Source organism: Rutidosis leptorrhynchoides, chromosome 3, assembly GCF_046630445.1.
Source record: "Rutidosis leptorrhynchoides isolate AG116_Rl617_1_P2 chromosome 3, CSIRO_AGI_Rlap_v1, whole genome shotgun sequence".
NCBI lineage: Eukaryota > Viridiplantae > Streptophyta > Magnoliopsida > Asterales > Asteraceae > Rutidosis > Rutidosis leptorrhynchoides.
In genome coordinates this window covers 100,368,084-100,383,898 of record NC_092335.1, presented here as the reverse complement: position 1 = coordinate 100,383,898, position 15,815 = coordinate 100,368,084, and the positions used below count along the sequence as shown (strand labels likewise).

The window sequence follows — 15,815 nt, the reverse complement described above, 5'->3', positions numbered from 1 at the left end:
ACGAAACTACCAAAGACGGTGGGTGGATACGATACCATCTGGGTTATCATTGACCATCTTACCAAATCTACTCACTTCCTAGCCATGAAAGAAACTGATACGATGGAAAAACTCGCTCAACTATACATAAAGGAAATTGTATCTTGTCATGGTGTGCCCTTATCGATTATTTTAGACCGAGATGCCCGTTTTGCTTCTAGATTTTGGCGTTCCTTGCAAGAAGCCTTGGGAACACGTCTCGACATGAGTACCACATATCACCCGCAGACCGACGGACAAAGTGAACGCACGATTCAAACTTTAGAGGACATGTTGCATGCTTGTGTTATTGATTTCGGAAAAGCTTGGGAGAAGCATTTACCGCTAGCCAGATTTTCTTACAACAACATCTATCATTCGAGTATTAATGCTGCACCTTTCGAAGCGTTGTATGGTCGCAAGTGCCGTTCTCTTATTTGTTGGGCTGAAGTGGGTGAAAAGCAAGTCACCAGACCCGAACTCGTTCATGAAACAACCGAGAAGATTGTTTAAATCCAAGCAAGGCTCAAGACGGCTCGTGATCGTCAAAAGTGTTATGCCGACCTTAAACGTAAAGATTTCGAATTTCAAGTGGGTGACCGCGTGATGTTGAAAGTCGCACCTTGAAAAGGTGTAATCCGTTTCGAAAAGCGTGGAAAGTTAAATCCGCGATACATTGGTCCATTTGAAATCTTGGAGCGTATTGGACCCGTTGCTTACCATTTGGATCTTCCGACACAATTGAGCTCCGTTCATCCTACTTTTCACGTGTCGATTCTGAAGAAATGTCTTGCTGAACCAGAACTTGTCATCCCTCTCGATGAGCTTACGATTGATGACAAACTCCACATCGTGGAAGAACCCGTTGAAATTATGGACCGTGAGGTCAAGACTTTGAAACGCAACAAGATTCCGATCGTCCGAGTTCGATGGAATGCAAAACGAGAGCCTGAGTTTACTTGGGAACGAGAGGATCAAATGATGCAGAAGTATCCTCACGTTTTTCCGACTCCACCATCTACCTCACCTTAAATTTAGGGACGAAATTTTCTTTAACAGTTGGATAATGTAACGACCCGAATTTTTTGACTTTTAATTATATTTATTACTTTTACGAAACTGCGTATTTGTGCGTACTGAGTTAGATTATTTGCTGGGATCATTAATTATGTTAATTACTTTCGTTAATGCCTTACAATGTGTTTTTAAGTACTTAGTTACTTAACATAATCCTTGAATGCATTTACGAATGTTAGTGTCACTTATTATTTAAAACGAGCTACGTACTTAGTGCACGTTAAACTTTTGTCATAATTGGAATATTATGACTACGTAAACATAATTGTTATTTATTTATGACAATTACTTGGCTTTATGGTTCTTTAATTATGCTTAGTGTTTACTAATGCTTACTAGTTAGTTTTAATGGACTTAACACCTTAATGGACCTAGCTTATTAAAGGCCCAACCTACTTAACTTAATGGACTCACTTAATGGACTAATTAATGGACTAGTTAGATCATGAAACATAAGACAAAACCCATTAGTAAATAAGACAAGTATTGAGCATGCTTGGTACTATTACTTACAAATTTTAACCTTATGTTCCATGCCACCCAACATGTGCCTACACCACCATGTACTACCACCCATTCCAAGCAAATGGTCCCCCCCACCCATGCTAACTGTCGGCCTTCAAGGCACTAACCATCATCACCATTTCATTTTAAACACTCACAATTTCATTTCAAAACACACACTATTTTTCTCTCAAGTATCTCTCTAACTTTTCTCACTAAAACACTTGAAGAACTTAAAGGTTTAAACTTCTTTTCTTCCTTCTTTTTTCTCTCTAAACCGTAGCATCATCATCATCATTAGTGTTCATGGATTTTGGTTTTTGTAACTTAAATCCTTATGTTATCTTGCATTCTTTAATTACTTGTATGATAAAGAAGCAAGAACAAGGATCAAAGCTTTGTAGCTTTTGGTTCTACATGAAATTTGTAATAATCAAAGGATCAATTACTTTAAGATCCTCTTTAAGTTCAAGTATTGGAACTTTAAAGTTCATTTTATGAAGATTGAAGCTTCTAACTTGATATCTCATTATATAAAGGATCCAAACTTGAACTTGTTTATTTTTAACTTTAAATTTATCATTTATGTTTATGAAATTCGATTTATATAAGTTCCTTGGTCAAAGATTTACTTGTTAACTTTGATCTCATGAATCTTGTAACCAAAGTCTAACTTTGAATGTTTAAGAACAAGAAAGTTCAAGCTTCCTAGCTTATAACTTTCACTCATTTAAAGTTGATCTAAGTTAAGTAACTTATGGTCATCTAACTTGTTGAAACAAGAGTTCATTAACTTGTGTTCACTTTACTTTACAAGATCTAAGTTTCATAACTTATGGTTGTGTAAAAGTTGAAAGTCTAAATGATATGACTTAGGGTTTCACCAAGAACATAAGATCTAGACTTTTTAGTCTAAGGTCTTTAATACTTAGCTAAGATTTAAGTTCCATAACTTAAGGTCTTGCTTATTTAGTTTGATTTAAAGTTTATATCTTAATAGAAATTGTACTTGTGTTGAAACTAAGAAATTGATGTAACTTTGGTTCATCACCTTGCTCAAACTCTCACTCGAGTTGTGTTTTATTTCTTAGTCTTAACTTTGTGTGTTGATGGTTAAACCTTGGTTAAAGTAATGCTAAAACATCAAGAGTTGTACACTTGAGGCTCATACGCATCAAGGATGAGAACCGTGATGAGCATCAAACACCAAGAAACCCACTGGAGCACTTGCTTTCTATTTTTCAGGGTCTGATCAGGCTCCTGGGCTTCTGGAAAAGCAGATTTCTAGATAGTTCGGTTCGAGTAGATGACTTTTCATTTAAGACTCGTCTTAATCCGATTTACAGTTTAGGATTTATAGTCTTCCGAAAGTCACTACGCCTTTGTAACGTTGTGCTGAAATTTCTGACATACTCGCACTTAAACCGTCGCCATGGTCAAACGAAGACGAGTTAGGTTCTGAAAATTGGTCAGCAGTTATAGGACTCACATACGGAGCCTTGGCCACTAGTCTCACGTTATTTCAGTTTGTATTGAGGTCGTAGCAGCTGAACGATATCAGCCTTTGTTTTGATCTATATTCTTGATTGAAAACTTACTTTACTTGTTACGTATGATGTTGATGATGATGACACTTAAGACTTAAATTACGTACTTTTAAACCCTTTGGGACGATTTACTGACTTAGTAACTTTTGACTTAGGTTGAGGACCTTTCGGACCGACTTACTTGCTTACTTATCTCGTATCGACTTTTACCGCACTTCACTGTGAGTTATAGCTCCCTTTTTATCTAACTATTTTTGGGACTGAGAATACATGCGCTTTTTATGTTTTACTTAATAGGCACGAGTACTTAAACTTTATATATGTGTGGGTGATATAACGGCATAAAATTTCCCCTTAGCTCGGTAACGTTTAGTCATTGATTTTTGAACCGGTGAACGTAAATCTTAGATATGGATCCATAGGGTTTGACATCCCCACTCGGGCTAGTCGCGCTAGCATTTAACGGGTGTTTAATACTTCGTAAACTTACGCACTCGCCAAGTGTACTTTTAGGGGGTGATATATACGTTAAGTTAGTTACCAAGTGCCCACGGTTAAGCATATACTTTTCATACTGTTTTGAATACGAAATATCGTGGCCTACATTACATTATTGTTACAATCAAACTATAGCTCACCAACATTCGTGTTGACTTTTTAAGCATGTTATTTCTCAGGTGCTTAGACGTTTGTTGCCTCCGCTGTATTAGACTCTCGGTGTTAGACTTCCGCTGCATTGCTTAAAGATGTCTCAATTACGAAACTTTTACTTTGCATTGATAACTTATGTTATATTTGAACAGTGGCTTTGTAATGACCTTCGTGTCACGTACTTATGTTAATGCTTTCTACTCGTAGAAGCACGCAATCTTTTGTAAAACGTTATCGTTCTTAGAATGCAAACTTGTTTTAAAACAGCATATAGTGTTGTAAGCTTGTAATGGACCTGTTGTTGATGATCCGTACACGTTAATTTTGTACGGAGCATCACATTTTTGCTCGAATTTAAGTGTATTTGGAGTGTTTTTGGAGTTCCTAGAGTTCTCACACTAAAATAATTCTCACTAGATCCTCTCCATATATATATATATATATATATATATATATATATATATATATATATATATATATATATTGGACATCAGTTTGAGATCACCAGGGGGACTTAACCACCTACGCGTTCATCTCCCGTAGTTGCATAACCCGCCCCCAACTACTGCCCTGGAGGAAACCCGGACCAATCTGAGGGTATGGCCGGTAAAACCCCCACCCCGCTACCCCCGCACGAAGCGAAAGGCGACTTGGGTGGATACTTCAGGTCAAGGGATAACATTGAGTGAAATGTTGCACCCCAGTGGAGTCGAACTCCTGACCTACCGCTAAGAGAGGCCATATATCCAACAAAGAAACAACAAAAAGAGTAATAATCGTACTATTATCAATATAATTTTATTTTACTTGAACATTTTCTTTTCGATTGTAAATGAACACTTGTTATGTTGCTTCACTAGAGCCTCCGATTAATTGTGGGTTTCTGGTATAAATGTTGTCCGGTATTCATTTATCCGGTTGATGGTAGTTTATTGTTGTTCCTTTTCTTTGCGATACTTTTGATGTGGTTGTTTATCAATTTTGAAGTTATAGAAGTTTTGGGTTATTAGTTTATTTATCTACTTAGATTTAAGAACCCGTGCGTTGCACGGGTACTCTTCAGTTAAGTAATTCTAAAATGTCAAAGGTTACAATCATGTTACAGAATGATGATGACGATATCAAAAGTATATAGAATTAAAAACGTTATAGTTTTTATCAAACATTATTTAAGTTCCAATCAACAAATGTGTCTAATTTCTTCATTAGTACTATTATGCAATTTGAAACATAGTTGTATTTTTAATACATTTATCCAATACACAAATCAAACTTATGAATTGTTGAAAACTTAAAGAATGAAAGGTTATATCATGTTACAGAATGGTAATTATCCAATGATTATCAATAGATGTAGTTGTTCCGGTGGAAATCTAAGAGTAACATTCTGAAAGCATCCACACGGAAAAATGAATGTATCATAAAATTAACATGTAGTAGATGATGTCGAGGTTAGACTCTAATATTAGTTTTAGGAATTGATATTATTGGGCGACTATTTCATCAATAAAATATAGACTATGCAAAGGATTATGAAAACATAAATAAAATGGGAGACGATCATACTTTGAAATAGTAATTAAAGATGATAATAATATATTACAATCATCAGAAAAAGTGTAAGCACGTACAATGACAATGACATGAACAACATACTTCTACATTCAAAGTTCAAACACATACATCGTAATGAAAACATTCTAATCAAATTAGAGCCAGCATCAAATTTAAGCAAAAACCACAAAGGAGATGGCCAGAGATTAAAATAAAATAGACATTATCATTAAAATCATAAACATAATAACTTGTTAAAGTAATAAATTTAAAAGTAGCAAGATCTAACGCTAAAAAGAAGGTAGACAAAAAAAAAAGTGAAAGTAAACATATCAAATGAGTCAAATTGGTCGAACGGGTCAGAGTAACCCCCAAAATAGCACTGAAATAAACCTCCCAAGTGTTCTTTCTATCATCTTTTTGCGCATGTAATCATGTATGACACACTATCTATATTCTATATCTATATCTATCTATATATACTACATAATATGATGGAAAAAACAAAAGTAAATAGATCAAATGTGTCAAATTGGTCAAAGCCCAATACTCCCTTGTCTAAAGCTTTGAATGAAACAACCTCCCAAGTCCCAAGTGCAAACAATTGTAGCTACTGTACATCACTTGTTACAAAATTTTAAAAGAGATTCTGATTTATAAATGCTGAATTATGTTCTATAAAGCTATGTTTAGACACTTGATTTATAAATCAACAATTCATTACGTTTTTAATTTAAAAGACATTCTCCAAATTATAATTGGGTCCAATAAATTGAGGTGGGATCCCTGGGTCGATAATTATATAAAAATTGAATAAGAAGAAAATGTCAAATGACATTTTATACAAAATTCCTGATACAGTTAGATTGTCAATGCCATTTGTATTAACTTAATTTCAACTCTAGGAATAAGAAGAAAATGAATGATAAAATTTTATGTACAATCTACACAGCATGTGTACTTAAATAACTCATTTTAGATAAGAGGGGATTACATTTACACTATATCCAACATTATCAAAATATACATTTACTGTATATCTAACATAATCAAAAAAGCATTAAAATACCTAAATCAAAAGTATATGGATCAATAGACAGACCTGCAAGTGTATCCCATTCATAACTGCTCGGTACATGATCCACATTGTTGTAGAACGGTAAAAGAGTTGTCGTCGTTGCTTCAAGCATCTAACTGCATAATACGCAAAAAGCAACAGACATTTATTTCATTAGTTAATGCAGAATATGTAATGCGAAATTGGTAACAATCACCAGCTATAAAAAAGCAGAATTATTTTAAATAACTCGGCTAAAAGTTTCAAACTACATATATATATAAAAAAAAAAAAGAGTTAACTCAATATGATCTAATGCAACTACTTTGGCTTGGTTTTACACTCACCCGTTTCCTTTTGACCCGACCTACACATTATTAGATGGTTTAGAAATAGCAGGTTTTGTAGTGTGACTCAAGACCCGCCCATTTTTCCATTCTTCATTTGATTATCCAATATACAAAAAAAATACAACATACTGTAACAGATGGGTATTAAAATTTCATGTACCTAAATGTATTGTTTAGTCTTGAGTTGATAATCAGTAAAAAATTAATAGCCCACCATTACAATTATGTCCTACTTAAAGAACCAACTACATATAAATGATAAAAAAAACAGTTAAGTGCATCCAATGAATTGAAGATTATATATATTGCCTTACTCTCATTTTCCTTATACGGGCAAGGATTGTACCTCATTATACTGGAGAATAAACCCCTGGATATGAATAACCTGGTTTAGAAAAAAAGCATCTAGAATAGAGTATAGTAGGGTCAGAGACTAAAACTAATGATGGTAATTAGGGAGTTGAGAAATAATCTAAAACATGTACTCCAATTTTTGGTACTACCTAAGGACCAATTGGTTCAGACATACTCGCTTAACTATGTCAGTAAAAGATAAAGTGGCTTTATGTCGTTAACAACTTTCAAGTTGTTTGACACGCTCTTACTTGACCAGTTAAAAATAAACACAACTGCAATCAACCCGTTTGTATATAAATGGGTCCAAGTTGCCAACTCCACTTGAAACCTTTAGGGTAAATTACAAAAAATAGAATCAGTATGAGAAGTTACCATTGGAATAGCTGATGGTATTTGCATCATATATAGACACCTGAGGGTACGATAACTATCGGCAGGTTTCTGCAATTGAAATAACACAAATTCTATATAAAATAAAAAATGACTTGAACGAATAAAACTTGTTTTTAGAAAGTGACAACAAGCATGAATATTGGCACTGGAATAATGCATTATCAATCGTACCTCACCAGCATGCCTAAGTATGATGAGTTTCATGTTAGCCCAAAGTTTCACTAAATAGTTGCAGTAACATTGAAATCATAACCAATGACAATCCGAACACAATTTACTGGGCAGAAGACGATGTACCGAACCATTACCGGGCAGCGCAACGCTATCTACAATCCGAACACCCAAAAAAATGCAAGCAAAGGTAGAGGTACAAGATAATGATAAAGTTAAAATTTGCGAGTATCGTTAATTCATATACAATTTTTAGATTGCTTCAAGCGGACGATAATAAACCTTTAAGCAATGCACTTCATTTAACATGAACCACAAAAACATCCTGAATCAAATACCCGAGTGAACCCTAATAACCTGTAAGAACAACACCTAATTAGACTTTTACATACATATACGGCTTGACGACTTTTAGTATCTTCAATAACATAGTAAAGATGTCCAAAAAAAATTGTATAAGGGTAGAGTATATTTTAAGAAATGAGAATCACATTAGTTTAAACACGACAACAATCAAATAAAAAGACAAAAGAAAGAAAACATACATAAATTAGTCAAACTGATATGCTTCTACGTCGCGATCCCATCGCCAAACTACCACATGCTTAGACCTGCAAAGTCAATCATGAGATTAGAACTTCATTAGTCAGAACTAAAAATCGATTATTGAACCGAATAGTAATTGTACTGAATAGTAATTGCTCAAACACAATGCTCAAAACCCTTTCTTCCTTTAGGTGTAAATAAATAACAAATCTAAAATTAGTCATCTAGTCATATATCCAAAATTAACAAAAAAAAAAATCCTAAGTAATAACAACTCAAATCAGAATACAAATTACTAAAATCGAGTATTACAGTCTTGTCAAAACTTTACCTGGTAAATCGACGGCAGAGTCGATGACGGTGATTTTGACGGAGTAGGTAATAGGCGGAGAAAGGGACGGCGCTTGGGCCGTAGACGGTGACTATGACGGTGTTTTTGACGGATTGGATTACAATGAAATCGTATAACAACGCGATGGATTAATCGATTCTGGAAGATTGGAAATTAATCGATTCTGGATTAATCGTATAACAACGTGATGGAAGATTAGAAATTAGGGTTTGAGGAGTGAGGAAGATGGTACGGAATAAACTGGTTGTGAAACGCGTCAGATTCATAAAATTAGGGAATTTTTTAATTCAAAATTATGAGAAAATTAGGATTTGTGATGAGAAATCTGGTGCTGCCACGTGTATTTACACTATCGGATTAGTAATATAGAAGAAGATTTGTGTTGTGGAAAAAAATGATAAATGGCTATACTTGAGCAAATCAAAAATAATTTAATTTTATATTTGTAACTCAATTATGCTATAAATAATATTAATACCAAATTTATATAAAGAATGTTGATTATAAAAAAAAAATATTTATACTACATAATTTATTAAACAAAGTTTATAAAATTGTTTATGGCATGCTTAAACGTAGCTCGGGCTACGTTTATCAAAATTCTTGTTGTTATAGGGTCTTGGGTTGTCTTGTTGGTACGTACGTTGATTTCTTTGTGGACTGGAGCATTTGGTTGTTTTAATTTTAGGTTTCAGCCCCCTTTATCTGGTTCCCAATTTATATACATTCGTTTTTGAACCAAACTGAGAACATGTTTGCTTTCGTTCGGTTGTTTTAGTTTCGGTATGTTTAGTTGTTTGTTTTGGTTGTGCTTGTTTACTTTCGCTTGGATGCTTTCCTTTGTTGTATATTGCTTTCGGGGATTCATCTTTTCAATCGACCTTCCTGATTTGTTATAGTGTTCACAATTTTTCCGCCAAAAAAATAATATATATAAATTCGTTTTTCGAAGAAAAGAAAGTTGTTGGTTTTGTTAGAACCAACAGACCCATTAGGCATTTGGCCCGTACCCGGTGGCCGGTGCCACGTTACCACCCAATAGATAATAGTCCAAGAATACTTCGGTTGTCAATTTTGTCTTTTGTTCCTTTTACTTTCACTAATGCTTTGAACATGTCTAAAAATGAATCAGATCAATAAAATGGGAATCAAAATCAAAATAATTTATAAAAATATAACGAAACATCTCTACATGTTGAAGCTAGCTAGTCCAAACTTTATAAAATAAAGACTTAATTACATAAATAGTCACTGTGGTTTGTCAAATCTTGCAACTTTAGTCACTAAAGTTTTTTTCTTGCAAGTTTAGTCACTGTGGTATCAAAAAATTACAAGTTTAGTCACTCAAGCTGACTGACGCTAATTTGCTCCGTCAAAACAGATCATGTGCAGCTCACGTGAGGGTATTTTCGTCAATTCTTTTATTCCTCCAACCTTATATCACATTCTTCTTCTTTCCCTTTTCCACTTGAAACCCTAATTTTAAATTTTCATTTCTGTCAATCAAAATTAAAATTAATAAAACACCACGTCCATTGATGTGTGCTGTAGGAAATCAAAAACATACACATCAAATAAAATAGGTAAACTTGCTGTACTTGTTTATAAATATCTGAAAATACAAATATATTAATAAATTGATCGAAGCTGCTGCAAATCACAATAAAGAAAACATACACCTCGAGTTAGTGGGACTACTTTTTTCCAGACATTGAGCACGAAAACAATCCATTTAAGAAACTTATCCCTTATATATTTTTCTTGATATGCATCATCAATTATAACAATATCTTTTTCGTTCTGGTTCTATTGTTCAAACTGATTCCAACCAAAAATATGGTCTCGCCGGAAATTCTTATTATCACCACCAAATTAATCGAAAGTCACCGCATTTCGTTGATGTCCGAAGGTTAGTACGATTTCAGATATATGATTCCGATTAAGGTTAGTACGTTTAAGATCTGTAATTTAGTTGAAGGTTAGTACATTCAGATCTGTAATTCCGATGAAGTCTCGTGGGTTTCCGGTGAGCCACCACCACCATCTCCGTCGTCATCTCCGCCATCTACGACAGAGATATCATCGACCATCCGAAACACGACGATCAAATGGTCTTTAATTTAATTTGGTACAAGCTAATTAAGAAGAAGAAAGAAAGCAATAAATCTTGAGATTTTTTTGGTAACGAGCTTTAGTGTTGGCAGTGGTTGTTTTGTAGAAGATACGATCCGTATATAAATGTATATCAATTTCATTTTTATTGTAGGTGAGCTTGATTTAATTGCAGGTGAATTGATGAACTGTTGTAAATTAGGGTTTTAAATGGAAAAGGGAAAAGCAAACGTACAAGAAAAGGGGATAAAGGGCTTGGCTGGTGATATGGTGTGAATAGACGAAAATACCCCTCACGTGATCAGCACATGATATGTTTTAACTGGGCAAATAAACGTCTGTGAGGCTCAGTGATTAAAATTGTAATTGTTTTAAACCACGGTGACTATACTTGTAATTTTTTAAAACCACAGTGACTAAACTTGCAAAAAAAAAAATTATTGTGACTAAAGTTGCAATATTTGACAAACCACAGTGACCAAACGTGTAATTAAGTCTAAAATAAAACATAGATACTCTAAAGCATTAGCCTCTTTACATCGTGCACTTCCTCGGGCCTTTTTGCATGATTATAAACCGTCTCGAACCCATGAGTCCACACGTTAGCAAAACCCGTTACTGCTTGAAAAACATGCGGTAGCCCGATTTGTAAGTTACTCAACGTCATAGCTCTAGTTACCCCAATCGATTTCTCAAATTTGCCCCTTTCTTCCTCGGTTTTCGCTCTTAAAGTTTCCACCTTGGCCCGTTTGTCACTAACCGGGTCTTTCCCGCTTGAAGAACTTGAAAACGGGCCCACCTTACGTTCAATAGCCCGAAGCTCAACCATTTTTTTCTCGAGCTCTTTAAATGACGATTCTGACCTTTTCTTTTGCTTCTGTTCATCAGCTTGTTGGACTACTATAGCATGAACTGCGGTTAGTAACGCTTTGATGCCTTCAGATGCTACTTTATCAGGTGCGTTATCGACTAAGAGATGCCATTCTTCACAAAGGCTGTAGATTGCGGAATCTTGTTTCGTTTGGGATAACGGGGTTTTCCCGAAATTGAATACACTGAGACGTAACCAACCGGTCAAAGATTGGACGTAATCTCGTTGACTTTTTATTAGGTTGCAAAAGGCTAGGTGCCATTGTTGGATCTCGAGCTCGAGCTGGAGAACCGCTTGTCGGTGGATTTCGGAGGTGGGGCCCGTAGACGGAATGACGTTGAGGTACTTAAGCTGTTGGACTATGTGCATTTGGACTTGGTGGCATTCATACAAACTTCTCCACATGACCATTAACCTGCAAGAAAGTAAATATATTTGAATTTAATTTAGAACATAAAAAAGTCAAATTATTGTACCTAGTGCATATGTAGTTGTAAAGTACAACTTGATCATCTGATACCATAAAAGTAATGCCAGTCCTTTGGTTTTGACCATACGGTACAAGATTTTAGATAGTTAAATGTACTATGTATAAGAGACATGGGGTACTAATAATAAAAGGTAAGGGTAAAAATGTAAAATTTGTACAAAATAAACCTTCTGAAAGCTTGTTCTATTGACTTGTATCAAATTAACTTAGTCACATCTTTTGAATGAGTACTAATTGTGTCAATTTCGACCCATTTTTCCAATAGATAGATTCTTTTGTGTTTTATCTTCAACAGAACAAACGGGTCAAATTAAAAGTCATCAGAAACGCTTTCATATAAACAGTATTATAAACATGAGGGACGAGTCGGGCGGGACCTTGGAGGCAGTGGCGGATCTAGGTTTCGGAGTCACTTGTGTCACTAATTAAAAGTTCAAAAAAAATTACACAATCAAGTGGTGTCACACACAAAAAGTTACACTATCGAGTGGTATTATTAGTTAAAAACCCCGAAAATTTTCTACTGCATCGCGCATTCCAGTGGTAGCCCGTGCTACCACTGGATCCCATATAGATCCGCCTTTGCTTGGAGGTACGAGTTGGCCGTTGACCAACGTTGACTTTTAATAATAAACAAATTAAACATATATGTATTACCCGTAAATATATCAAACATAAAGCATAAATATTTTCAAAGATAGGTATATGACACAAAATCTATTTTCTTGAAAAATATAATTTTTTTGACCTGACTTTGACCGGCTCGGACCTGACTCGACCCGACTTTGACACGACTTTTTGACGTTGACCGAATTTTAAGGCGTTTTTGGGCGACTCAGGACGGGCTAGTCCCGAACTGACTAGTCGGCCGACATCTACAACAGTGTATTCAACGCGAAAAAAGTTATAGAATGCACAAACTACTGATATAAAATGTGTTTGTAGGTTGGCTACTTGCCCGACCCGTTTCAACCACCACTAATACTTGCACCCAAAGTGCAAAACTAACAATGTGTACAAGCTGATATAAGCAGGTAAATAAGAAGACTTACCCTTTAACAATCTCAACAAGTTGTGGAGAAAGCTCTTTCTCTCGGAGTTTGACTATTTCATCCGAGGTTGATTCGATAGCTTGCGATGAAACCATCATTCTCGACTCCAATTTTTCCACATCTTTCTTTACTTTCTCAGTCTTCATATAATCCGATCTGTTAATCTCCATTTTTCTTAATTGTTCAGCCCTCTTTGCGTGTTCGATTTTCAAACCCTCCATATTCTGTAACCAAATATCGTCGTAGAAATCAGTCACTTAAATCTAGCATTAAAGTATAAAATAATTCTACTAATAAAACTGCACCTTAAAGGTATGCATGTTTGATCAAGGGAGAATATTGTTACCTTAACTTCTTGGTACAACTTTTTTTCCCATGCATATAATCTCTCCACTGTAGAACAATGGCTGCCAGCTATAAGACCACCATCAATCGCACTAACTCCGCCCATGTCATCACAACCGAACTTTCCGAACATATTTAACTTCGGAGTTGAACTCCATGAACTAAATAGTGGGCTCAAGTTCTTCCCATAACCATGAACTTTACCTACCACACATGACATAATAATAAAGTGTTCAAATTCTGAGTTTTAGAAGTCTAACGTGGTGCAAGTGTTGACGCTTTTTAGCTTGGAGAATTAATCAATTGTGATCCATTTTGTACGTTGTAATTCTTCAATCAAGGTGATGTTTTCCAATAACCAAAACAATCTACCAATCTTAAATTTCTTAGATTTGAAGTCTGACCTTGGAAGTCAAATTAGGACATCATAATTGTGTATCATTTCAAATTTTATACTTTTTGGAAAGGCAAACTCACACAACCTACACGAATCCAACCCACAACCTAATGGCCGGTTAGAGGGTTACCTGATACCGCTTAAGCCAACGGCCATTTGGTGATCATTTTAATTTGATTAAGAGCAACATAATCAACAAGACTATTGCTACTACAATTGGACAAGATTAATGTAATCAACATGATTAATTCACTAAATATAGCACCATCACTTCAGTATTAAGTTTGTACTTGATAACATTGTAACAAATATATATGTACCTCAAGAAACAAAGTTTAACAAACAACATTCATTCTTCTTCTATAGTTTAACAAATACCTATAATGCAATTATTTGTAAAAATGAAAAAAAAGGTGTTTGATACCATCTTTGCTAAAAACTTGAAAAGCATCACTGCATTAGTCATAAAGATGGTGATAATTTAATTACATTTAACATAAACTAACTACAACTTTCAATTCCCATGTGGCCATGTGAATATGTATCAATATTGTGAAAGCATGTTACTGTTTCATTTAGACAAAAGAATACACGTGTGCACGTGGTGAATACTCATCACGTCAAACATATATCCTTCCCAATGTGATTATTTGGATTTTTAAGAAGAAAATATATTTATTATTTGATGATTTACCTGATGGTCCTTGGCCGGGAAATGTACACGCCGGAATTTCCAACAAAGCCGACAGCTTTCCACCGGAATCCGCCGCCTGAAGAAAATACTCATCAAGTTCTTTTATTATCTCCATCAAATCTTTAATCCTTGTAGACACAACAACCGCCATTTCACTTGTGGTACCGGTGGACCCAGAGATCTTGGAGAACCCACTGACGGCGGAAGGCGGCGCCGCCACACTAGCATCACCAACGGTGGTTGTGACAGCTGTTTCAGAAGCAATGGTGGTTGACATGTTTTCCCATTCATCATTATCATTATAATCCACAGTTCCTGACCTTGTTGATGATGGCATAAATGGATCCCAGAAATCCCAGGTGGATGACGGCGGTGGTGGCGGCGGCGGCGGAAGTGGGGTGGTGTTGGTAGTGGATGAGGTTGTTGTCCATGTTTCTGAAGTTTGACTCATCGGTGGTGGTGGGGGTGGTTGTAGTGCTGGTGTTTGTGGTGGTGGTTGTGATGGTAGGGTGGGTGGTAGGTGGTGGTGAGGGTGGTGTAGGGTGGTTTCTGCGGTGGCGAACTGCAGTAGGGCTGAACCGGTGGTTTTTAAAGATCTTAAATACATACTGTGTGAAGCTGAAAATGCATGTCTTGCTTTGACTAATTGTTTCATGTATCTTTTTCTTGATTGACATCTTGATACCATTTCTTCTTTCTCTAATCTTGAATAACAACACCCCATTTTTATTCCTTTTTCAACACAAAACTTTAAGCTTTCACATTAATATCACCTGGGTTTTTCTGGGGTTTTCTCGATCTTTGAAGAACATTAAATAAAAACCAAAAGCTTGATGATTTTTGATCAATGGGTAAATGTTAAATTTTCAAGAAAGTAAATCTTGTACATTTTTAGGTAGATGATAAAAGAAGATAAGCTCAAAGTTGTCAACTTTAACTTTTTAAAGTGAAGGACTCTTCATTTTAGGCACTTCAAAGTAAGCTTTCTTCTCCCTGTAATTACTTTCTCTCACAACAATGTTGAAGCATGGAGGGTAGTTTGGACTTTAAAGGGGGTCCTAGTTTAGAGAGGTGGCAAGAGGACAAGTTTTGCACAAGTACTACACTTGATATGAAGTCCTTTTATTTATCCAAATAATTCTCTCTCTATATGTATAAGTTTGATGTTTGAGTGTGTAGTGGAGGAGGAGAGGAGAGGTGGTGGAAGAAGACAAGTCTTGAGAAGTACAGCAGAAAGAGCAAAAACAATGTTGGGCAGAGTGTAAAGCAGTGATTTT

General features: G+C 35.4%; 1 protein-coding gene and 1 long non-coding RNA gene across 2 annotated transcripts in view; both read right to left on the bottom strand.

The window, feature by feature from the left end:
* LOC139896566 (rac-like GTP-binding protein RHO1) overlaps window positions 1-15,273 on the bottom strand; it is a 65,441-nt gene extending 50,168 nt beyond the window's left edge. The window contains exons 1-4 of the mRNA XM_071879210.1: window positions 14,539-15,273; window positions 13,449-13,651; window positions 13,103-13,326; window positions 11,237-11,975 (exon numbers count right to left, since the gene is read on the bottom strand). Of these exons, the coding sequence (XP_071735311.1) occupies window positions 11,237-11,975; window positions 13,103-13,326; window positions 13,449-13,651; window positions 14,539-15,262 (1,890 nt within the window). The 5' untranslated portion in view covers window positions 15,263-15,273. The remainder of the gene's footprint in view (window positions 1-11,236; window positions 11,976-13,102; window positions 13,327-13,448; window positions 13,652-14,538) is intronic.
* LOC139896565 (uncharacterized) lies at window positions 6,326-8,030 on the bottom strand. The gene is made up of 3 exons (XR_011776272.1): window positions 7,680-8,030; window positions 7,488-7,556; window positions 6,326-6,545 (listed from the first exon to the last, which is right to left on the bottom strand). It is a non-coding gene; the product is annotated as an uncharacterized lncRNA (long non-coding RNA).
* Window positions 15,274-15,815: the final 542 nt, after the last annotated feature.